Source organism: Mixophyes fleayi, chromosome 7 (genome assembly GCF_038048845.1).
Source record: "Mixophyes fleayi isolate aMixFle1 chromosome 7, aMixFle1.hap1, whole genome shotgun sequence".
Classification (NCBI taxonomy): Eukaryota; Metazoa; Chordata; class Amphibia; order Anura; family Limnodynastidae; genus Mixophyes; species Mixophyes fleayi.
In genome coordinates this window covers 30,014,500-30,039,127 of record NC_134408.1, presented here as the reverse complement: position 1 = coordinate 30,039,127, position 24,628 = coordinate 30,014,500, and the positions used below count along the sequence as shown (strand labels likewise).

Below are 24,628 nucleotides of genomic sequence, written 5' to 3'. Positions count from 1 at the left end.
ATCTGCTGTACGTGAATGAGATTACAATCCTCCAAGTAGGAGATCGTTACATCATTAGGGCAGGGCTTAGCACAACACTGAGTGTGCAGACAGGCTTAGCACACACCAGTCCTTATAAATACGTCCCATTGTTCAGGATTACGCCATGTGCACTCAAGCTCTATTTAAATCCATCTTTTGAAAGATAAATGAAATAGAGACAGAAGCTCTATTTAAACATCCTCCTCACCTCCATTCACTTGTCAGAAAAGGAACGAGAGAGGGATATAAATAACACCAATGTACACAATCCTATAGCCCCTACTTTCTATCGCAGCTTATTTAGTTTTGTTTAATCCATAGGACTGCATCCAGCTATCCATAAATCGAATTACAGCATTTTTCGAAAAACATGTTATGAGAGTCTCATAGCTACTGGCTAATAGGGTTGTTATCTAAAACCTACACTATGGTAATAAGCAGAGGCTCCTCCCAATCATTATTGTTATTACTCGTTAATTATATGGCATCTATATATTATGCAGCCCCTTGCAGGGGATGGTAAATCATTCACATCAGTCCCTGTCCCAGTGGAGCTTACAATCTAAAAGGTTTACCACACACACTAAGGTCAATCTTGTCACAGGCCAATTAAACTGTTTGTGCAGGTATAGGTTTTCTCCCACAGTACAAGAACACTCTCCGGAATGTCCGTGAAACCACCGAATTCCAGGTAGGTCTCCCAGATTTCCGTGAGCACAGACATTTTCCAGTATCCTGCCCATTTTCTAGTCGTACACCCTCCATCCTCACACTTCCCCCTCCCTCCGGGATCTCCCGAAGGAGAGGGGGAAAAACTTGGTACGATTGAGGAAATCCATGCGGACACAAGTAGATTACACTGCTCCTTCCATAGTTATCTAACTTTTCCAAAAATCTGAACTCATTTCCCTAGCCAAACACACAGTGCCCCGGAGCTATATTCTGTAATAAACAACTGCAGCAATGTACAATCATAATATACAACTTAGTGTACACTTGGGTGGAGAGGTAGGTGGGTGTGTGTGTGTGTGTGTGGGGGGGGGGTTACTTCATTGCAATATTTAGCTTTTTTTGTTATAAACAGTTGCTGCAAAAATAATTAAATATCTTTAACTTTTACATTCTTAATCCATATGCCTCCAATTTTGTCTTTCCCCTAAAGCCCATGTGTCTAGTCTCTCCTAATAAGACTCCTTACTATACTGTAGCAAGAACTGGACATACAAATCAGAGCACATTTAGAAACATGGCCTAATCCTCTGTTTTAATGTTCAGCTAAAAGACATTTTGTGATTCCTGTGCTACATGTGTACATTTCATTACGGATTTAAGCAAGCAACGTGAATTGCGTTATAAAATGCAGAGTTTTACATTTACAGCATCTGACGTAGAAGCCTTCAGATGTCCATTCTGCTTCAAGGCATAACTGTGCTCAACGTCTGCATTATTTTAAGCTAAGCATTTAAATCAGCATTAAATGTAAGGAAAAATAAAAAAATAAATATATAAAGGAAACCCATCCTCCAGTCAAGGCACTGCACACTAGTCCTGGTGTAATACCCTGCACATCACAGGTATATTACTGTATAGTTCCCCAGAGTGCCTCTGGAAAGTTAAATGAAAACTGTGTTGGCCATTTTTGGGTGGACAGACTGCAAATTGCAGCCCTGGCTGCTCTCTAGAGAGCAAGAATGTACCAGAAGGCTTCAGGGAGACTGTTGGGAAAAGGGGAGGAGCCAAAAACAGACTTGCTAGAGAGAGAAATGATGTGTGTGGCTGCTGGCTGAACTAATGGAGGATCTTCCCATAAAAACCCACTGAATCTATGGTTGAATTGTTGTCCTGAGGAATGTTTGCAGCCAGCCCAGAAAGAAGCACCTTTGCACTATAGGAAAATACCTGACTTGCCAGCAGACTCATATGAAGACAGATAAGTTTCTTTTGCTTTGCTACGTTCAAGTTATTTAAGTGAGACATCAAACTGTGTTATTAAAACCTCTGACCGGGACTGTAATATTGCAATTGAGAGGTGTTATAGCATGGCTAAAGGAAGAGTTTGTTCCAGCCAAATCTGCTGTATTTAAAGTTATCTACAAGATGACTGAAACTGCCTAAAATGAATGCTGATGACAGAATTGCAAGTTGTTTAACCCTTCAGTTGCTGGGAGAGAGTTGCTTATTCCATTAGATGGATTGCTAAGTGGACTACTGATTTCAATTTTTACAAGTAAATAAACTTCATTTGTCACTTGAAACTTCGCTGAAACCTGTGGATTATAATTTACCCCATTGGGTTCTGTATATCAGAGTGAACTAGAAAGCATCTAACCTGAACAAGCTGGAATAATCCTTGTTGCATCTCTGCTGATTTTTGTCTGATAAGTATAATCGGTATAATTGCACTAAAAGTATTGTGTTGATTTATGTTTGCATATTGTTGAACAAAGATTCCTAAAATGTGATTTATTTTGTGACATGTTGAATAACATTGCATGTTGATTGTATTGTGCTATTAGTTCTCCACACTACCGCTACTGATCTGCTGCTGTGGTAAAGATTTATGCCACACGCAAAGAGAATAAACCCACAAGTTTATGCAGTTTTAGCCCTGTGTTCCTTGTTTTAATTCAACACTACTGGGGGGATCTTCGCCTCTCTACCATACCACCGGATATGTAGAATCCTTCCTTATACTACTTTTGGGGTGCCAACCATCTGCCCGCTAGTCCTGGCGCAGAGTCTGGCTCCGCCCGCTAGTCCTGGCACAGAGTCTGGCTCCGCCCGCTAGTCCTGGCGCACAGTATGGCTCCGCCCGCTAGTCCTGGCGCACAGTATGGCTCCGCCCGCTAGTCCTGGCGCACAGTATGGCTCCGCCCGCTAGTCCTGGCGCACAGTATGGCTCCGCACGCTAGTCCTGGTGCACAGTATGGCTCCGCACGCTAGTCCTGGCGCACAGTATGGCTCCGCACGCTAGTCCTGGCGCACAGTATGGCTCCGCACGCTAGTCTTAGCACAGAGTATGGCTCCGCACGCTAGTCCTGGCGCACAGTATGGCTCCGCACGCTAGTCCTGGCGCAGAGTATGGCTCCGCACACTAGTCTTAGCACAGAGTATGGCTCTGCACACTAGTCTTAGCACAGAGTATGGCTTTGCACACTAGTCTTAGCACCCCTCTGGAGCCTGCCCTGCGAGCTATTTACTAAAGTGGAGCTCAATCTGGAAATTATTGTGCAGTCATATCCAGTCATATGCGGTCCAGTGAACATACAGCAAGGCAGGCTCTGTGGGGGCACTGTGGGAAACAGGAGACAGCAAATCAGATATTCTATAACAATATCTATAGCCATGATAACAAATATTTGTGTTCTACAACTTTACTTAACAGTGATCTTTTAAATTACTTCTGCACATTGGTGAGAGATCTTGATGATATGGAAGCAGTCCTTGCCCTGTAGCATGAAGGATGGAAGAGACCCTTTGGGCGGCAGATGTTGATAACTGGGATTCTGATCATTCCCAGCTCCCATCCACAGACGAAGGGCTGGTAAGAAATTCCAGGGGCCCAGATAAGCATTATGAGCCACTCGCCAAAGGGAACGGTCATCACGTTGAAATAAGAAAAACACATTTTGTGTGGAAATCTCCTTTAAGATTAATCATTGTTTAATACAGGACTGAAATATTTTAACACTTTGTTTTTGATTCTTCGTCATTTTTGTTCAACTCTATTCCTCGTCTTACAGCTTTGTTTTCTCCAAATCATTTTAGTAAACCGACACAAAAGGCATTCCAGCTGCCTGCTTACATTTTAATAGGACAAAACTACTCTAATACTGAACCTTCAAGACATCAAATAAGGGTTTGTCTAGATAACTGTGTTTTAAACAGAAAAGACACTCTGGTAGTTACTTTTATTTATCATCTGCTTGCAGCTCGGAGAAAAGGCCAGCTGTCTCTTTAGGCAGTGAGAATGCAGCTGAGCCTGTCTATTGCCTCTCATGCAAGAGCAAGTGACATCAGGCAGAAAATAAAAATGAGTAGATTACAAAAGAGAACTAAATGTGTCCAAAAAGCAACAAAAAGATACTGTATGTAGCTATTTTATACAGATATTATTATTTCACTGTATTTGTTAGAGGCTTACAGATTGAAACCTATTTACGAGATGCTCATCATACACGTTTTGTCTTAAGTGACCCATCTATTCTCCCATAGACTTCTTTCAAGATGTGAGATGTTATAGCACAAATGGACATGGCTTATTTATTGAGTATTTAAGAGTAGACAAACAGATGAGCCAAATACAAACTCTGTTAATTGTCCACGACCTAAAATGAGAAACTTCAGGAACAAAATATTTTCAGAAGAACAATGGGAGTGTATTGGTAAAATCATACCTGACAACTTTTTCAGGTGCCCCTCCGGGAGTTCCCGGAGGTGTATGGGCGGGGCTTAGACAGTCACGTCACTAGTGCCCCAAAAGGACACGATTCCCTAAGAATCGAGTCATTGCGGCACTAAATCTACCCACTGCACAAGGAAGGGGGAAAGATACGGGATCACACTTGACAGTTTAGGTGTAAACCAGGGTAAATTCACCATGGAATTCTACAAAACACACTGTACAATAATATATATACTATTTAACTTTCTTACGAACTGGTATCATGGCTGGCAATATAAGTCTACACAGTATACTTTATTTGCTGCAAAATGGGCAATTAAGCAACCACTGACAATTTCCATTGAGTCTTGTACTATATAAAGTCCCAACTGGGAATCTGTGCAATCTGTTCTAGTAAAGAATTTATAACCAAATGTACTATATTTCTCTATACACCACATTTACTGTTCTAAGCGCAGGCATGTATATGACTGGGGAGGATTTTTTTTAATTAAAATAATTTAATACACAATAAGAATTTCCTTGCTCTCGTTACTATAACTATGCTGACAATGACTCTTGCATTGGATGATGGAATTCTTCCATAGTGAGGAGTGTCAAACCTGCGGGGATGGAGGCCTGTTTATTGTGTACATAAATACGTCATGTGGATTTAATGCAAGAGGTGTTTTGTGTTTACAGCAAGAGTTTGGTCAGACGGGTGCTTCTTTGGCACCACTGTTACAAATGAAATTTACCTAGGTAAGTCATACTTGCCAACTTTAGATATCCCGGAAGGGAGTTGATTTACAAGTGGGAAGAGGGAGGGATTCCACGAATCATATAATTTTGGCCCTGCCCCCTGTGAGGAATTTGGGAGTCTCCCAGATATCAATCAAGGCTTGGCCTAAAGTGTTCTCATTTTTCAATTGTTGTGTTTGTACTGAAAATAGTGCTTCGTACAATGGTACTAAGGTCACTGACTGGCTGTAAATTGATACTTGCTCACGGAATATCAGTGCAGCCTAGGAGAGGTGTGTCCACAAGGACCAATAGGAGGTCTACATACGATATGGTACTGATATACATATAGCAATGAGAAACACAGTCACTTTACTCCACCCACAATCCGCCTGTGATGGGGCCATGAATGGGGACCATCCGTCACCACCTCTGGTCCCCAAGGAACGCCTGACATTCTATACCTGGCCCCACACTCTCCACGCCTCTGCAAATGTTCAATGGAAAGTTCAGGTCCGCAAAGACAACATAACAACTCCCTGCTACTAAGCCATACCCCCAAGCGATTGTAGCACGAGTTGTTTATAATGGTATCGTCGGGGGACAACAAAAATAAACAATGGCACTCTACCAAATGGCAAACTTTGACAGCAAATTCAAAGTGGTTGTCTTTCTAATAATTTCTAGAAAACATAAAATAATTTACCACGTACACCATTATACACGTGTTTACTAATATTTACATTAAACAGATAAAATGGGGAAAAAAAAGTCTGTCCTTGTTCAACGGAATAAAAATGACCACTTTAATGATAGATAGTAAACAAATAAGAGTGAAACTATTTAGTATTTTTTTCCTACCATTATGTCCTTTGTTTCATCAAATATCTCAATGTCCTGAAGACGAGCAAACAAAAATACATTTTGTGACGTCACATTTTCCGATTTCCTCTCATGGCATCCAAACACCATTTTTTTTTTAAATTAAGCTACAGAACATTCCGAGGAAATAAAAATAACTGCACTGATTTATGCTTCACTGGTGTGCTATGGAGTTGATTGACATGACAGCTGAGTAATTATGGAGGCATGTAAATCATAAGTCTGATGTGGGTCATATATTCCTTTATTGCTGGAGTCTGTGCCCTGGAAACGCTGCAACACTTCTAAATTGACTAAACTCCGAGACTCAGAACTGAGACAGAGAGCAGCTTGGAACGATTTATGAACGCGGTCTGTAGGATGATTTTCTTTAGCTTCCTGCTGTTGCTCTGTGATCTATGTAGAGAAAACATCCCTGGGCCATGTTACATGTGGCAGACAGTGTGCGTGTGTTTACATCAAACCCTGGTCTTCTTTTGAAATGTTGTTAACATACACGTACTTGGGGCAGATCCAGCTCACTTATTGGCGAAGGGCAATATACAGATAATCTGGGACATCGCATACATTCATTTTCAGTGCGTAGGATGTGTACGTTTCCCACACTGATGTTATGGCACAACAGACACATTACACAATTCTTTACAAAATCCTAGGCACTGTAAATATGTGCTATAAATCTGCATCATGTCTTTCCAATAATATAATAAATAAAAGCCATCAATCAAGTCCAATGTAAAGGATATAGCTAGTGGTGCTTAATAATCTACAACGTAATGTGACAGTAACAGTACGCAACAATTCCTGTCGCCGCAATGTACGCACTGAAAATCCCAACTTTTTTAGGTGCTGTTATTATTTCCTATGAGAGCTACGAAAGCAGGACCAGCTCTAGTTAAAGAATAGATTAGAATGAAAATAATCCCATGGTCTGAGGCCAGAAGGACAGATGTTATTAAGAAGAAATAAATAGGATGACATAAAATGTAAACATTTTCAAGACAGACAGCTTGGCCTCTGTCTCCTTTAATTTCTGTAGCCATCACTCTATATTAGGTAGCCTGGGCTAGCATTAGCAGTATATTTATTACAATATATTTTTATAGCGTCAGTATGCTCCACAGCAATTTACAACTGGTAACAAAAGACAGTAATAAAACAAGACAGATAAAGTGGTAACCGGCTATCTATGAAAAAAAATCCATAGGGAGTATTATACATGAGGTGAAGGTCAATAGATTCCATATTGGTGCAGCCAGACTGCAATGGGAAAAAGTGCTTAGTGGGTCTATATGGTCCAGTCACACAATGCATTGCTGATGTATGTAGAGAGTGAGTACAGAAAGAGAATAAATGTACATTTGACATGAGCTGTGTAGAGGGGGTAGTCATCAGGTAGAATAGTCTAGGCCAGTAGATCCCAAACTTTCTTGGTTCGAGGCACTTTTAGGGTCTACATAATTTTTTTAAAGGCAACCCTAAGCCAAAATAATTACCAAGTAGTCTCCCGTCTTGCTTACCACCGGTTCTGGTGACGGCAGTCCTGTGAGATTGCCTCAGCACCCCAGGGAACCGTGTCGCACAGTTTGGAAATCACTGGTCTAGGCTGATTAAGAAGATAGTTAATTTGATAAACTTGCCTAAAGGGGTACGTTTTCAGAGAGAACTTGAAGATTTGGAGGCTAAAGGAAAGTCTTGTTGTATGAGGGAGGAATGTCTTATTGTACAATTGGTAAGAACCTAAGAAAAGTCCTGTAATTGGAAATAGGAGAAAGTAATGAGAGAGAATGAAAGACACAGACCGCTGATAGAAAGAGGATAGAATTGGGATAATATGGAGACAAGGAAAGAAATGTTAAGTGCAGTTTCATTAACAGCTTTATAGGTTAGTAGAAGCATTTTATATACGATTTAATACAGGCAACCAAAGAAAGGCTGACAATGCAGAGCAGCAAGAGAAGAACGTTTTGCAACTAAAATGAGCCAAGCTTCAGCATTCAAAACAAATTGGGTGAGAGTCTATTTACTAAGAGAGAGATTGATATTGTTAGTGTCTAGCACAGCACTAACCAGCTCATGGATTGGGTAATGCAATTTGTGCTTCAAGTTTCTCCAAGTTCACGTTAATCATAGAGGAACGGAATAGGCAGGAGTTAGAGAGTAGGTTGTGGTTGTTGATTATAAGAACACTGGGGGCAGACATATCCACTCTGGAGTTTATAAAGCACAAGCACAGCTAAAAAGGCAGTAACGTTATTACATAACAGAACTTATATGGGCGTAAGCTTGAGAACTTGCTCTAGATCACTGGACGAATACAGTGGAGTATTTTCACAGTGTGAGAAGTCTCTCTATAGATTGTAAGATTTTGAGCAGTTTCCTCGTACGGCTTTGTCCTTCTGTTAACATCCAATCTGTTTTAATTACTTCGTTAAGAGCTACGAAGTATGCTGGCCCTAAATAAATAAATTACTCAGTTATGGAGGCTGAGGGTCTGTCTGCTTGTTTCTCATTGTAATTCTATAATCACTGGAAATTTAGAAGTGGCGGTATGAAACATGTAAGGGGAATGTAAGTGAATGGAATGTGATAGTTTTATAATTAAATTATTAGGAGAAGTGGCGGTATGGCGTACCGCCGTATAAACCTCTACTTCGACCACTTGCTCTAATATGAAACACAGGATAATTCAAAAAGCTAGATACAAAACAATAGGTTAGGCAGCAATAGTTATCACACTACAGCCAAACATCCTAAAATGATTCCTTTCCTCCATTAATATTATAAGGCTATTACAGTCACCTCTGCTGTGTATTTCCTACCCTTCTTAATAGGTTATTATTAAACAAATGAGAAAGAGACCACCACGACTAGTGGCAAGAGGCCAAGATGCTATCGTTTCTCCCGTGGTTAATAGAATTAAAACCCAGTCTAACCTTGAATTCTTTTTTAATAGAGTCGCACTTAACGATCTTTAGCACACAGAGTAATAATTCCACTATTATCACATCTAACAAGATATTAGAAGAGAAACACCATTATGTTTTCGGCAAGATGAAGAGCCCCAGAGCATAATATATTAGTGGCAGCGTTTTAATACAAAATCCATCTAAATCAAACTCTTTAATGTCATTTTGAGCAATTTGAACTCTACGGATTACCGGAGAGGTGTTATAGTGTTCATATCAGAGGTGCCAGCTGTTTGCCACAAAACAGAATTATCATCTCTGGTTCCTCACCCGCAGCTTCTCTAATATGAAGCAAGGTGTCTATTAAACACGTGTGTGCTGGCAGAGAGTGAGGGCAAACACAATACAGCTATCCTATTAGGGCATGATTAAACTGTAATAATATGCTCCCGCTGTTGAAGTGAATGACTCCATGTTACATAGATTCTGCAATTGTGATCATTTTGCATACACTCCAAACCAACCTGCGTTCAGCAACTATTAGTTATGGAGGAAGCATAAAGTATCAGTGTCTTAAACCTGTAATACCATGAAAAAAGTGTGTGTGTTTTCTTTATAGCATAGATTTCTCTGGTTACCTGTAAGACGACACATTCATTTGTTCTGTTTTTCTTAATTTTTCCTTAAAGCTTCTATTATTTAATACAAAACCAACATCTATTACGAGCAATTATCTTTCTTCGCTCCAGTGTTGTCCACGTTTCGGCACATCACATAACCACAATCAGGAGGCAGCAATTCAAATGTGCTTCAGTATTTAAACTTGCACTGACACTTTAGCAGTGTCACAGCACAAAGTTCCCTCACTAGTCTGACTCCCGTTACTGTCCATTGTGTCTGGACGCTTAAACTTCCCCGTGATCTCTCCTCTGGTTCCTACCCTTTAAGCGGACAGTCTGTGTACTAGTTCCTGCCTCACTTGACTTCGCTATCGTCTCCTGAATTGTATGACACTGACCGCCTGTGTACCAGTCCTCGGCTCGCTTGACTTCACTATTGTCTTGTGAATTCTACCACGCCGACCACTTGTGTACCAGTTCCGGTTCATTGTCTTAACTTGGCTCTACCTATCTCATCAAGCCTTTGCTACCACAGTGTTACCTTGAGTGGCAGGCCAGAGTAGCGCGACTTGCGAGATCTCGGCAGATAAACCCATCACACCTCGCGGCGGTTCTGGATGAAGACTGGGGGAACTTGTTAGACTCCTCGCCCCTGATTTGCCAGCGCCCATCTAGATTAACACCTGGAATCATAACTCATGTTGGTTATTACAATATCAAGTAGTTAGCAGAGAGACTTTCTAACTGACTCAGAGAGCAAGTTACACTCTCCTCATGACTATGCTTGAGCGCGGAAATGTAAATGCTTTCCAAAGGAGATACTTTTTTGCTCACAGAGGTGCGACACGCAGCTCGCAAGACTACTATGAAACTGTGAAAACAAATAATAAAGTAAATTGCTCTGAGAACTAAATAATTTGACTACCACAAGAGCAAAAGGAAACAACTAGAAAATAACCCATCTCCAAATAAAGTCAATGTCATGTGATACATGTTAACTTCAGATTTTGGGAAATAATCGTTACAAGTATAGGAAAGAATGGGCATCCAGAATGGATGAAATAATATGTCCTAAACCGCAACACAGCATGGGAAGGTCACTAGAAATAATGAATCGCCATTGCTTGATTTTATGTGGTTTTTATACTTCTGACGCGACTACTCGATGTCCAGATGCGCACATTGCACCTATTACAAGGAATCTCTGCTCATTTTCCTGCGTGCCTCTATTGGGCACAAGGAAGTATGCGCAGAGACTGTTAGGGCCACACTGCGCTAAATGTAACCTTCCCCTAAAAGGAGCATTCTTAATTGTGCCATGAGAGATTTGGGGTTAGGCACGTATATGTGGTTGGCTTTTATGATACTATAGCACAGGAGTGTTCAGTTTACCAGGCTTATTTTATAACCCTGCACCAGTGGTCCTACAAAAGAAAGCTTAATAACACTATTCACGATATACCTAAGGAAATAACTGTGCATCTCTTCAATAATTTCACTGCCTAGCTGTGTCCACTTTGGCAGAAAAAAAAATAGTCCTTTAGACTAAAAAACTAAACTACAAAATACTGCAGAAAAAGCAGAACACAGAAACAAAAAAATGTCGGCATGCACCAGCCACGTTCGACAAAAAAGACTTTGAGACAATAATCCATGGTACTCTAGAACCTGCTGTGTGAGGACAATGGAACCCTGAGGATTTGTATGGTCTATGTCAATGGTTGGTAACAGGCTGCTCAAAGGGTGGCTTGGTAAAATGAAGGGATACTAGTCATAAACTGAGCCACTATAGAGGGGTACTTGGAAATCATTTACCCTCAGAAGAGAGTACATGTCTTGTGCTTTAAAAAAAAAAAAAAAGATAAATACTGGTGAGTAGTTGAAAGTTGAACTCTAGGCAAGATTATCTATTAATTATCCCTATCACTGATACAGCGCATGTGGAGAGACAGCTGTAACAGTCTATTAAATATTATGCCTGGAGCAGGAACAATCCTCCTAGAGCCCATTAGAGAAGTTCTCCAAGTAAACACACTGAGCCACAGTGACTTTTAGAAAACATTCTGTTGTCAACAGCAAAGCCATGTAGCAATCGGACTTCATGATGAGGGAGATCCACAGGGCTCATTCACCCCTATCCGCCGGTAACGCGGTTTTCAGCCACTAGCGCCTTCAATCCACATTAAAAATAGGATAAGCGGTTTCTCATGTGCTACCCAACAAATATGTTCTAAACCTGAACAGTGCACAACCTATTTCTCCTGTGTTAATGTGCACTATCAGTAGAATAATTTGTATTGGTAAAAGCGCAAGACATGTAAAGATGTTTGGGTTTTTTTTCCCAAGTGTTTTAACCATGTTCCCAGTGCATGTGTGTGAACTGTGACCAATGCAATGGATTTAGCAGTATCTTTCGATGACTGTATGGTACAGATTAAAGAGGATTTGTTCAAGAACCGTCCTGGCTTAATTAATGCAATGGTGTAATGAGAGTGCATTAATTCTGATTACAGTGCACTAGTCAGGAATAGAAGTAGCTTTCTGCTACATAATAACATTTATTTGTGTGTAGCTGTAGACCTCATGTGACTGTGATAAATGGAGGTGTACTGGCAGCACACGCGCTCACAGAGTATGACGAAAATAGTCATATTTATTTTTTTTTATTCCTTGTTGCACACTCAGCAAGCTTGTGTTTTAATCCCTGGCTGACGTCACAGCACAGAAAGCAGGGGGGGGCTGGGGTGGTTTGGGGATGAAGGACAAAATGTAAGCCGTGTGAGAAATGTATTCTGGCTCCTGTATAAAGGAGGACTTAATCTGTGGTTTTCAGGAAGCTGTTAAACTGCGAGTACAAAGAAACCCTGCCAGCCAGGAACAGTCTACCTCTGACTGACAAAAGGTTTGGTATTACTGATCAAATGAGAAGAGAAAGAACTGGAACACAGTACATCCACCCTCAGCGCCAACTGGGGGATGTTATTTTAAACAGCGATACAGGGATGTCCAGTTTAATATTAGCTGGCCGGCTGCAGCCAACCAAGAGTGTTTCAAGGATACTATGAGCTGTAGGGCTGGAGGGGATGGACACAAGAACAGCCCATGCACAACTTTATACCTGAAGAAGTCACCTATTATTATATAGTGCCATTCATATTACACATTGCTGTACAGAGAAAATATAATCTTTCATATCAGTCCCATTGAAGCTTACACTCTATATACACACTATACGGACAAAAGTATTTGGCCACACCTGTTAATTATTGAATTGAGGTGTTTCAATCAGACCCGTTGCCAGAGGTGTGTGAAATCAAGTACCTAGCCATGCAGTCTCCATTTACAAACATTTGTGATACAAAATGGGTCATTCTGAAGAGCTCAGTGACTTGAAGCGTGGTACTGTGATAGGATGCCACCTTTGCAATAACACAGTTCGTGAACTTTTATCCATCAAATGTAAGTGATATTATTGGAAAGTGGAAGTGTTTAGGAACAACAGTAACTCGGTTATGAAGCCGAGGATCATGTAAAAACACAGAGCGGGGTCAACGACTGCTAAGGCGCCTGGTGCGTAAAAGTCGCCAAAGCTATGCTGATTCTATAGCTGAAGAGTTCCGTACTTCCACTGGCATTAATGTAAGCACAAAAACTGTGCGGTGGGAGCTTAATAAAATGTGTTTCCATGGCTGAGCAGCTGCATGCAAGCCTCACATCACCAAAACCAATGCCAAGCGTCAGATGGAGTGGTGTAAAGCACACAGACACTGGACTGTGGAGCAGTGGAAACGAGTTCTGTCGAGTGACGAATCATGCTTCTTTGTTTGGCAGTCAGATGGGCGAGTCTGGGTTTTGCGGATGCCGGAAAAACATTACCTGCCTGACTGCATTATGCCAACTGTGAAGTTTGGTGGAGGAAAGATAATGGTATGGGGCTGTTTTTCAGAGTTTGGGGTAGGTCCCTTATCTTCAGTGAAGGGCAATCTTAATGCTTCAGCATACCAAGTCATTTTGGACACTATTATGCTTCCAACTTTGTGGAAGGCCCTTTTCTATTCTAACGTAACTGTGTCCAGTGCACAAAGGAAGGACTACAAAGACATGGTTTGCTGAGTTCGCTGTGGAAGAACTTGACTGCACAGAGCCCTGACCTCAACTCCATCGTCTGTGCTCCCCTTTCACTCTCTGCCATGCTGCCTGTGCTCCCCCTTCACACTCTGCCGTGCTGCCTGTGCTCCCCCTTCACTCTCTGCCAAGCTGTCTGTGCGTCCCCTTCACTCTCTACCATGCTGTCTTTGCTCCCCCTTCACACTCTACCGTGCTGCCTGTGCTCCCCCTTCACTCTCTACCATGCTGTCTTTGCTCCCCCTTCACTCTCTACCGTGCTGCCTGTGCTCCCCCTTCACTCTCTGCCAAGCTGTCTGTGCGTCCCCTTCACTCTCTACCATGCTGTCTTTGCTCCCCCTTCACACTCTACCGTGCTGCCTGTGCTCCCCCTTCACTCTCTACCATGCTGTCTTTGCTCCCCCTTCACTCTCTGCCATGAAGCCTTTACTGCCCCTTGCATCCGTTCTTGCACTTACCTTTTCTATCGGCTTCTTTCTGTCTCTTCTGTCTTCTTGCCGACTCCTCTCTGTGCCGCTCCTCACTGAACGTTGGACATGATGACGTCATGCTCGACATTCAGTGCGAACGAAGCAGAGAGGAGTCAGGGAGTGCTGCGGTCACGTAAGTATTTTTTTTCCAATTTTTTTATTTTATTTTAAAGTTACCCGTTTCCCCCCACCAACAAAGAGGGGAGCGATCAGGGTCGGGGCCTACCGGGGGATACCCCGGCCCCCCGGCAGCCCAGTCCAACTCTGGCTTCTATTGTGCCCAGTAGAGGAAAGCCATTAGTAAATGGTCAGTGGCTGCCGTCAATGCAGTTATCAGTAGAAAGCAGTTATTGATTGGCTAACAGTGCATGCTGCTTGGTTAATACAACTGACACAATGGCCTGATCCATAGACGGAGCTTCAGACAGCACAGCCGCCCTTGCAGTCACAGACACACAATAGAGACAAATGTGAGTTTTGCTACAAGTATGGTCAACGGTAACTCAGTGTTCAGTAGATTAAATAAACTACATGTTTCAGAGCGACCAGCAGTAACTTTTAAACAAATCACCTCTTAGACAGCATTGTTTTACCAAGCAAGGAAAGTTCTGACTTGCAACATGATAAACATTTTGGAAATTGTAATATTTTATAAAATGGCCAACAGGTGCAGCTAATTTCACAAAGAAAATGTTTAACACAGAACGTGTAATATTTCCACATAGCTAATACAGATGCTGCTACAGCTGCTGGAAGAAAAATGATGGATTAATCTACAGCAAAAATAACACAACCAGAACATAAGCATAAATAATTCATTTGTTTATGTGTGCATTAAATGTTTGATCTTTCCAGAGTATATAGATACATTGTCTATCGTTAAACACATATCTCTGTTTGCTTTGCTGACGCTGTACTGCTGTAACTTGTTTACCGCAGGGATCCTAATCTATGGCTCAGAACCTTAAACATGGGTCAGCAGTGCATGCTGGGAGGTCCTTATGGTGGTTGCTGTGCCCACCTGTACTGCACTAAAAATCTAATAACTACATCACCATGGTTGTATATTATTTAGTTCAACTATACTGTACAGTGTCTATTGATTATATTCTAACTATGATGTATTTTATTAGAATAAAACAGCAATGTAAAGGAAGGACACAGCTTGTAATAAAATTTAAATAAAAACAGATCGCAAGGTTGGTTCACAGATATAACTGGGCATCAGCTGGAAAGAATAGAGAATATATCACACTGCAAGGAAGGTGGAGCAGTCAGTGCTGCAGTTATCATCAACATTTGTTGGGCCTAAGCCCATCGGCACAGGGGCTTAAACAGGATGTAATTATGGCACAATGGGAGAGTGGCTGGGTGCATTAATACATGGTTTGGACAGATTGGTACCTTTGCCAATTCTACCAGATTTTTACTTTGAGATGTTGGGCGATATGGCTTATTATACAAAATAACCAACAAACAATACCTCCACGGGGACATGGTCATGCTACGTGGGGCGGTCCACATCCCCCGAATCGCTACACCGCCACCCAAACCCCTCGTCTAAAAATTGCAGCATATACCAGTAGAAAGCATGAGTAGGGATATAACACTTCTTCCTAGCAGTGAAGAAAAATGTGCCCACCTGTCAGGACGGCCCCCGTCTAAATCTGGCCAGTTGGAAGGAATGAACAAACTAATATAACATGAGTTGCCCTGAAAATCATCAAGTCAAAGCAAGGCCAAAGAATATAGTCCCCCGTCCCAGGGCCAATACACTTGTAGCACCCCCCATACCTCCTTCCATGCCAGGCTAACATGCGGTTGGTAAAAACAAACTTGTCCTTAATTAAAAGTCTGGTTTCCTTCACCCCGCAATGTTGTTTTCGAAGCTTAGCTCTATTTGGCTTTTCAAAAGGGTCACAGAGATCTTTGTTACTCATTTCATTGTCATTAAATTCAGAACTGTATAACAGAAGTGAGGCATAAACGAGCGCTACTGAGAGTGAAGATGTGAAGGTGGAGGGGGCTGTCATGTCTGCGATGTCGCCATCCTCTCTTCTACTCTCTTATCCTCAAGCGTCTGCCCAAGAATGACTCACTGTCTTCAACTTTCATCATGGGAAAGACACGATTAAAATCTTACTACACATTTTGTTTCATGGTGTTTGTTTTTTTTACTTTGGAGAACAGTCTTACATTTTAAAATGAACAGTTTATACCTCTCCATGTCACAATTCTGCACCTCTGCCAATGTTGTGCCCCCTCACCAACCCCCCCCAAAAAAAGTGTTGTGCCTTAATCAGCCTATTGGATAATCAGGCCCTGCGCCTCTGTAATCTGCACATTGTAAAGTAACCGGATAATATCCCCATGCAAATCTCAGCCCCACCATTACAATGCCACTGCTATAATAATGGTCTCTTACAGCTCAGCCACAACTTCTGTTCGGCTAACAATAATAACCTGAAAAGTAGCAGTGTGAAAGGGCATATCTCTGTCACTAATGCCCGTCCTCCACAAACTTCTACAACACTGCAGTCTCTCGGCAAAGCCGGTTTGTATGCGGATATACAGCATGATCGCACAATTGTGTTTGAGACACTATAACCAGAATCCCCTGCGTGTGTAGTACAATTGCCTGCTGTGTAACAGAGTATACAACGTATTTCAATAGTTTTCAGTGGTTCCTTGATTAGTTGTTAAATAATTGTGTTTCCATTTAGCACATTACAAGAATTCCAAACTTCATACCCTGTATTTCTGATTTATTCACTTAGATCATTCGGATCCCTCCTGTTGAGAAATAACCTTTTTTTTCAATCAACAATTATGCTACTGTATATACATATAAACACACACTAGCGTAATTGCTGATTGAAAAATTCTTGGTTCTCACCAGGGGGGATAAGAATCATCTAAACCAATTAAATCACTGTATTTTTTAATTTGTCCTATTAACCAGCAATAGAGGCATAACAAGCAGTACTAAATATAACAAGCCTCCTACCTGTAACTTCTTGTGTGGAAGCCTGGATGCTGCCTGCTGCCTCTAGTTTGTCAGGGATGGGGGTGCCGCCTCCCTCCAATATCCTGACAAGTTCCCTCAACTTGGCGCACTCCTCCTGCAGGCTCTGCCCCTCATCCTTGCGCTGCTGCTGAGCTTTACTGGACGGATTCATACTCAAATGGATCACCTTTACTTTGCTGGGATCGTACGAACCCTAAAATAAAGAAATACATTTCATATTACTCCCTGTAAAAAACATCTGAACTCTGCGTAATCATATCTTGCTGTACAGTATGAAAACGCTACTACCCAAGAGGTCTTAAAAACACAAACATCTTTACGTAGAACAGTAAAAACTTTGAAATTGCATATATGTCAGGAGGACCGATATGTGCAGGAATAATTATAACAGAAATGTAATCATTAACAGATTGATAGGATATCTGCAGTGACATCTGCTGATGTAAAAAAAGCACTACACCCTATAGGAGAAAAACCTAAATCAACGTGCTGTCTTCCATGGCAGGGGTATAACTGCGTTGAGATCCTCCGTCCAGTTTGACCATCTGACCAGGGTTTGTTCACACCTGAGGTAACACAGACCCATTGCTGCAACTTATAGTCAAGAGTATTAACCAATAATAGAATGTCTGGCGCTTAATTCTTCAGATACATTTTGCAACCACTGCTAATATTGTAGTGGGACTTGTATTACATTAAAATAGTATATTAACAACCACATGACTTGTATTATTAGTGGCCCCATGCAGGACTGTATTACTATATTGGCCTGGATGACATTCACTCATGGTAGCACGGACCATGGGGCCATACAAAATAGCTTTGTAAAAATTCAGTTTTTTCTGCATCTCAAACCAGTCATGTGTTGGGGAATGGGCAATGGCTTTTGTACAATGCATGTTTTAAAAATAAGTCAGCTAATTGCTCACACCACACAGCAGAGATCACGAAATTTCGCTGCAAGCTAAATGCAAATGCTGAATGTTGGCGACTCATTCTAGCTGCTGGATAGCTTCCCCTTACAGCACCTCCTCTGTGCTAGCCAGGATCAAATATGAGACAATCGCCACAGCTGACATTCAGCATTTTCATATAGAGCATATAGAGACTTCATCAGGAACTGATCAACCAATTGGCTTATTAAACTGAAACATATTTTCCTATATTCATTACGTGAGTCAGCCTGCCAGCCAATCAGATTGCTGCATGTTGCCAGTCAGTGCGAGCAATGGATCTAAGTCTGGCCTCATGAAATAAGGATTCTCTCACCTCGTGAGATCAGACTTAGACTAGGTACACACTGGAGGATTTTCAGTCAACGATCGAGCCAATCAGCTGATATACGACCGTTCGGTCAGATATCGTGTTAGTGTGTGTACTTGCAGAATGAACGATAGTTGTTCCAAAGTGCCGATTGTGTATGAATTCAGGACCGATTCCGTGACCAACTGCCGATAGATTCTCAAACTGCAACTCCTGTCGGGGCGTTTGTATGTAAATTTCTGATGTCTTTACCTCTCCCACGTGTCAAAAGTCGCTGCCCGGATGGTTAGTCTTCCACAAATCGCTTAAAACGTGTCTAGTGTGTACGCATAAATCGCCAGACTGATCGGATAATCAGTTGCAGGTACAATCATTGTAGATAAAACATTGGTTGGAAAATCCTCCAGTGTGTGTCTAGCCTAAGAACCGTGGACGGCACTGACAGGCAGCTAACAGTGATTTATCGGATTTGCTGCCCAAGTGCTAGGGGAGAATTAGCCTGGGGCTGGAACCCTTAATCTGTCCCTGTATTTCATGCTCTCTCCCAGGCGGAGGGAGCATCAGTAAGTATTTACATTGTATACATATCACTATGTAAAATGGGTGAAGACCTTTTTGCATTTAAACTCTGAACCATGACAAAGACATGGGAGGGTTAAAACTGATAATTTAAACTGTTCCTTAATTGTTGCTCTGCACACAAGCTAAATTATTTAGCCAAAACTTACACTAGTCAGTGTCCCAAGGCCATAAGAGACAGTTTCCTAATTAAACAAGTAATATACAGCGTCGTTATGAATTATGAAAAATGTCAGAGAGAATATTCCTGGTCAGAAGGATGATGCTGACCCAGCCTTTGGAAATAAAGTACAAAGACAAGAGCTTAGACTAAATATATGATATGGTGTAACTGATGAGACAATGTCCTAAAAGTGAATCATCTTATACCCAGAGAGCAATAAATGCTCAAAGACACTAATAAAAGAATAATAATTTTGCAATGCATAGCTCAGGATATAAAACTAGATCTCAGTACACCTTCAAACACAACAACCTGGGAACACACAACTCATCAATCTTTCAGGTCTTTCTAAGCATGAAAGTCAACAAAACCTTTACAATGTTATAAGTCTTTGCTCTAGTAAAAATGAATGATTGCAGGTACTGATAAAGCTTATCAGTGACCTGGCACATTAAGTATGAGTAAAGTGTTGAAGACCCCTGCACTTTCACGCTGATGACCCTGTAAGCTCCCAATCCTGCACAGACCACCAGGATAACTATGAACAATGACTGAGAGATACTTACAGACCTTCAGTTAAAACATTTTTATCCATTGGTTTTGGGCCTGAAATGCATTTATCTACCCGCAATTTTTCAATCCATGTTCTACCTTGTACTCTAATGGTACTAGTTACAATTTGTGGTACATGTAAAAACTACTTAATGTATAAGAAAAAATATTGGATGTCAGTAAATTTTAATATATTTTTTTTTTTACTTAAAAATATATATTTACAAGGGATGGCAACCGTGATACGGAGACGTTTGGAGACAGAAGCATAGAGGTTACAAAAATGTACTGCATAGAATTATTTATATATTGTTCTTGCATATGGACGACATCCCCACTCCGCGTTGTTGGGAACCCTGCTCCTTCCTCTATATAACTCTCAGTCTGTGACTTCCTGATTCTATTCCCCTTCTAACATCAAGACACTGCCCCTGTCACATGCAGCCCTGTCCTCAATTACACAATCTCACAAAGTGACAGGTCACTACCTCCCACAAAATCAGCACCCTTATCTCCTGCGAGCATTCTGATGATCTGATTGGCTATGCTGTGATCAAATAATCTGATTGGATAATAAATTGTGTACACAATAAGGTTAACAGATCCAAATCAAATACACCGCAAATTTGCCCCCTGTATCATCCACACTCTGCTCCTGGAATTCAGTTCCACATTTTTTTTTAGCACATCTCATTGTGTCTGTTAGTAGAAAGATTATCATGACAAAATCACAGAATAGCTGCAATAATTTACTTTCTCTTCTTTACGATTTTCAGAACTTTCTGAATAATAAGAGATCCCATACCTGTAATATATTATATAACATACTTTTAGGTGTGAATGATTCAATTTTGCAGTGTCTTTCTAGCACCGGTGTGGAAGTCTAATAGCACTCACAGGTGTATAAAGTGTTATTATTTGGTCTCAAGCTTTTCTGAGTACATTGGCTGATAAAGTTTATCATTTTTACAACTGCACAGCAACCAAATACACAGTTGACAGAGAACATTTACACTTTCCACTTGTTGGGAACGGGCATTAAGATTTATAGGGAACAACTTACCAGGAGACTGGACTTCAGCCCGGTAAATTAGACCGTAAACAGTTGTAACAAGCTGAGCTAGGCTGGATACTTCAGCAATGACAGGACCACAGCGTTCGGGTCTAATTTGAGCAAAATGGATCTCGGTGCAATGTGGAGCAGGTGATTACAGGCTGGGGGAGATTTATATGTTCCGTCACAAAGCAAAACAGCTACGACTAATAACAAAGAAAGTAAAGGTCGTCCTGCAGGACTATCACATGGCGTACACAGCATAAACACAAAAATAATGCTTCACTCTGCACACAAGCTGCAGAGGTGACAAGTGAATACAAATTTACTCTCAGAGCACTGCACATAGACCTACAGTACACATGACATGATTACAACACAATTTTATTGTCATTTATACAGTCAATTGTAATATTAATGATCCTTTATTTAGCATACAGGTACGGACTATTCAACCCAGCAATTAGAAATGCTTCAAGCAACGTATGTATCTGTGGCTGCTGCATGGATGAGAATTAGCTGAATATGAACAGCTGTACAAAATATTAGAGTATAGGCAGTAGGTTTTAAGTCATGACTTGATAAGGGCGTAGACACTTATACACATTCACTGCTGTTCCTAAACCAGCATGACAGATAATGGACCAATAATATCCCTTGGCTCATGAGGTTGTAGATGTTTGACAGAAATGGTCCATTTGGTCAGTAGCTGTAGCTAGAGGGCATAGCTGGATCTGGCTTAATGGTTAGCACTTCTGCCTCACAGCACTGGGGTCATGAGTTCATTTCCCGACCATGGCCTTATCTGTGTGGAGTTTGTATGTTCTCCCCGTGTTTGCGTGGGTTTCCTCCGGGTGCTCCGGTTTCCTCCCACACTCCAAAAACATACTGGTAGGTTAATTGGCTGCCAACAATTGACCCTAGTCTGTATGTGTGTGTGTTACGGAATTTAGACTGTAAGCTCCAATGGGACAGGGACTGATGTGAGTTTTCTGTACAGCGCTGCGGAATTAGTGGTGCTATATAAATAAATGGTGATGATGATTTGTCCACCACACAATAATAGTTTACAGGTCTAAAGATATGGGTGGTCAATGTTCATTAATTTTGCATATATGAAGGCTTTAAAAGCAAACTGTCCCCCTAGTGGTTTCCCACACCATGCAGATGGTGGGCCTTAACTCTTAATGGGGACACTACTTACATGATTGTAACAACAAATGAATACAGGTGTTTTAAATGTCTCCTTGTCAATGATATAAAGCTTGACATCTTCTTTTAAAATTTGCTCTAACTAAATCATATCAGTTTAATCTAAGTATAGGCAGAATACCTTCTTCCATTGGTACTATAACAACTCTGTCCACAGTCTTTTTTTCTCTATGATGTCTGCCTCCATTCCCACCTCAATGTCCTTTCCCTCCATTCACTATCTCTTCCAAATTCATCCCCATTTCCTTTACATCCAGCTTTAGCTTCTTTTCCCAATCCTTTCACCATCTCCTCCTACTCTTACTTCTTTCCCCATCATTCCTGCCTTCACCCACCCTTCTCCTCCTACTCTTCCTTCTTTCCCCATCCTTCCTGCCTCCACCCACCATCTCCTCCTACTCTTACTTCTTTCCCCATCCTTCCTGCCGCCACCCACCATCTCCTCCTACTCTTACTTCTATCCCCATCATTCCTGCCTCCACCCACCATCTCCTCCTACTCTACTCTTACTTCTTTCCCCATCATTCCTGCCGCCACCCACCATCTCCTCCTACTCTTACTTCTTTCCCCATCCTTCCTGCCTCCACCCACCATCTACTCTTACTCTTACTTCTTTCCCCATCCTTCCTGCCTCCACCCACCATCTACTCTTACTTCTTTTCTTTCCCCATCATTCCTGCCTCCACCCACCATCTCCTCCTACTCTTACTTCTTTCTCCATCCTTCCCAGCCTCCTCCCACTCAGACCCCTGATTTTTCGTTTCTTCCCCATATTCGTACCACTTCAATTCACCCTATCTTTCAATTTTCTTTTTACTATGCCCTCTACCTTATACATCTTTACCACTATTGTACAGTTCTCAATATATGTATTATTAATAACATTTATTTATATCGCGCCAGCCTATTCGGTAGCACTTTACAATTGGGAACAACACAGTAATAAAACAAGACTTATTACAGAGAGGTAAGAATGACCTCCTCAAAAAACGTACAATTTTCATTTCCATTGCAAAAATGTAGCATTTTTATATTTAAACTAGATCACAAAACTTGAAGTTTTAATTCACTCTAAGGTCAATAACTCTAATGTTTTCTCCTGTGTCCCTGTGGGCTCCTCTGGGTGGTCCACAGTTTACTCCCATGGTACAAAAACATACTAGTAGGTTGTTTGGCTTCTAACAAAATTGGTCCTTGCATTTGTCCACCTATGGTATTGAATTTAGATTGTGAACGCCACTGGGGCCAGAACTGATGTAAATAAACATTCTCTGTACAAAGCTGTGTAAGATGTTGCTTCTATACAAAATATAATAGTTAAAACAAAAAAGTTTATTGTGTATTTGTCTAAGATACCTGATGTGTTTACCTGTCATTTGAACCGTGACTGCATATTTTTCATTTTTGAAAATTCAATAAGAATCTTTGAATTAACAAAAAAAATTTGATGCAAATAAAGGTCAAAGGTTCATTGGATTTAAGGGCCCATTTAAAAAAAGCTATTCCTTGGAATTACAATAAACAATGGATTATGTTTTCTGATGCATTACACCAAAACTCTTGCTGCTTACTTTTCGTACTTCTTTCATCCAAAACAAATCACGCTACTATAAAAAAATTCATTCTAAAATTAACACAACTTCACCCTTAACTTTAGGTTTATGTTTCAGCAGATTTCGGATTAATAGAAAGAAAAAGTCCCAGCCAGCAGGAACGAACTGCCCTGCATATCAAATTCATTTCCCTGGTGAATTTGCACTGTAAGAAAAAAAAAAACTAAGCACAGATAAGACTAAATCCTAATGCATATTTATAAACTACACAGCATACAAAAATAAATCAATATTCTCTCACTAAACGTATACGGCTTGAATAACTATGAGTCTGCAACATACAATTGGTTGCCCTACGTCTTGGCAGATCCCTGAAAGCCTTTCTGTGCATACAGAACATTCTAATTAGTTGGGTGCTTGATGAACGGAAGTGTAGAGTGCTCCCTTCAACAGCTGAAGACTTCACAGCTCAACGTATCAAACTGAAACTCTCTGGATAAAAAGTACATTGCTTGTAACACAGAAGATACCAGCAAACGCATGTCTAATAACCTGTATAGCAGGGAATCAATTTGGGAATAGCACACAGTATTTTCCACTGGGTTTTGGGAAAAAAAGCTTAGTATAAGTTGAAAACAATTCGAAACAATGTTCATACAGGAGTCGAAGTGATGTCTTAAACAAGCTCACACCCACACACTGCATTTTTCATTGTGTACTTTGCTCTGATCCCACAGATTTAGTGGAACCATCATATCGCTGCCAAATACACTTGTCACTAACAGTTTTACCACAGATAGAACATATAGAAGCAACATAATGAATAATTAATTAAGAGCTAGAAACTCAGTTTTGCAATGCTACAGCGATTTCTCTACTAAACCACATCTAGCCAAGGGCACCCCAAACATAGTATTTATGTTTGTGCTGTACATTTACACCAGGATTACATAAAGATTAGCTCACAGAGAGAGAGAGCGTGCACCAGAGTGGCTCACAGCAAGAGAGAGAGAGAGAGAGAGAGAGAGAGAGCGCAAGCCGGAGTGGGGGAGAGAGAGAGAGAGAGAGAGAA

General features: G+C 41.1%; 1 protein-coding gene across 4 annotated transcripts in view; it reads right to left on the bottom strand.

Moving 5' to 3' along the window:
* MAD1L1 (mitotic arrest deficient 1 like 1) overlaps positions 1-24,628 on the bottom strand; it is a 528,381-nt gene that overhangs the window by 190,219 nt on the left and 313,534 nt on the right. For all 4 annotated transcript variants that reach the window (XM_075179556.1, XM_075179557.1, XM_075179558.1 and 1 more), the window contains one exon: positions 17,160-17,373. In XM_075179556.1, the coding sequence (XP_075035657.1) occupies positions 17,160-17,373 (214 nt within the window). The remainder of the gene's footprint in view (positions 1-17,159; positions 17,374-24,628) is intronic.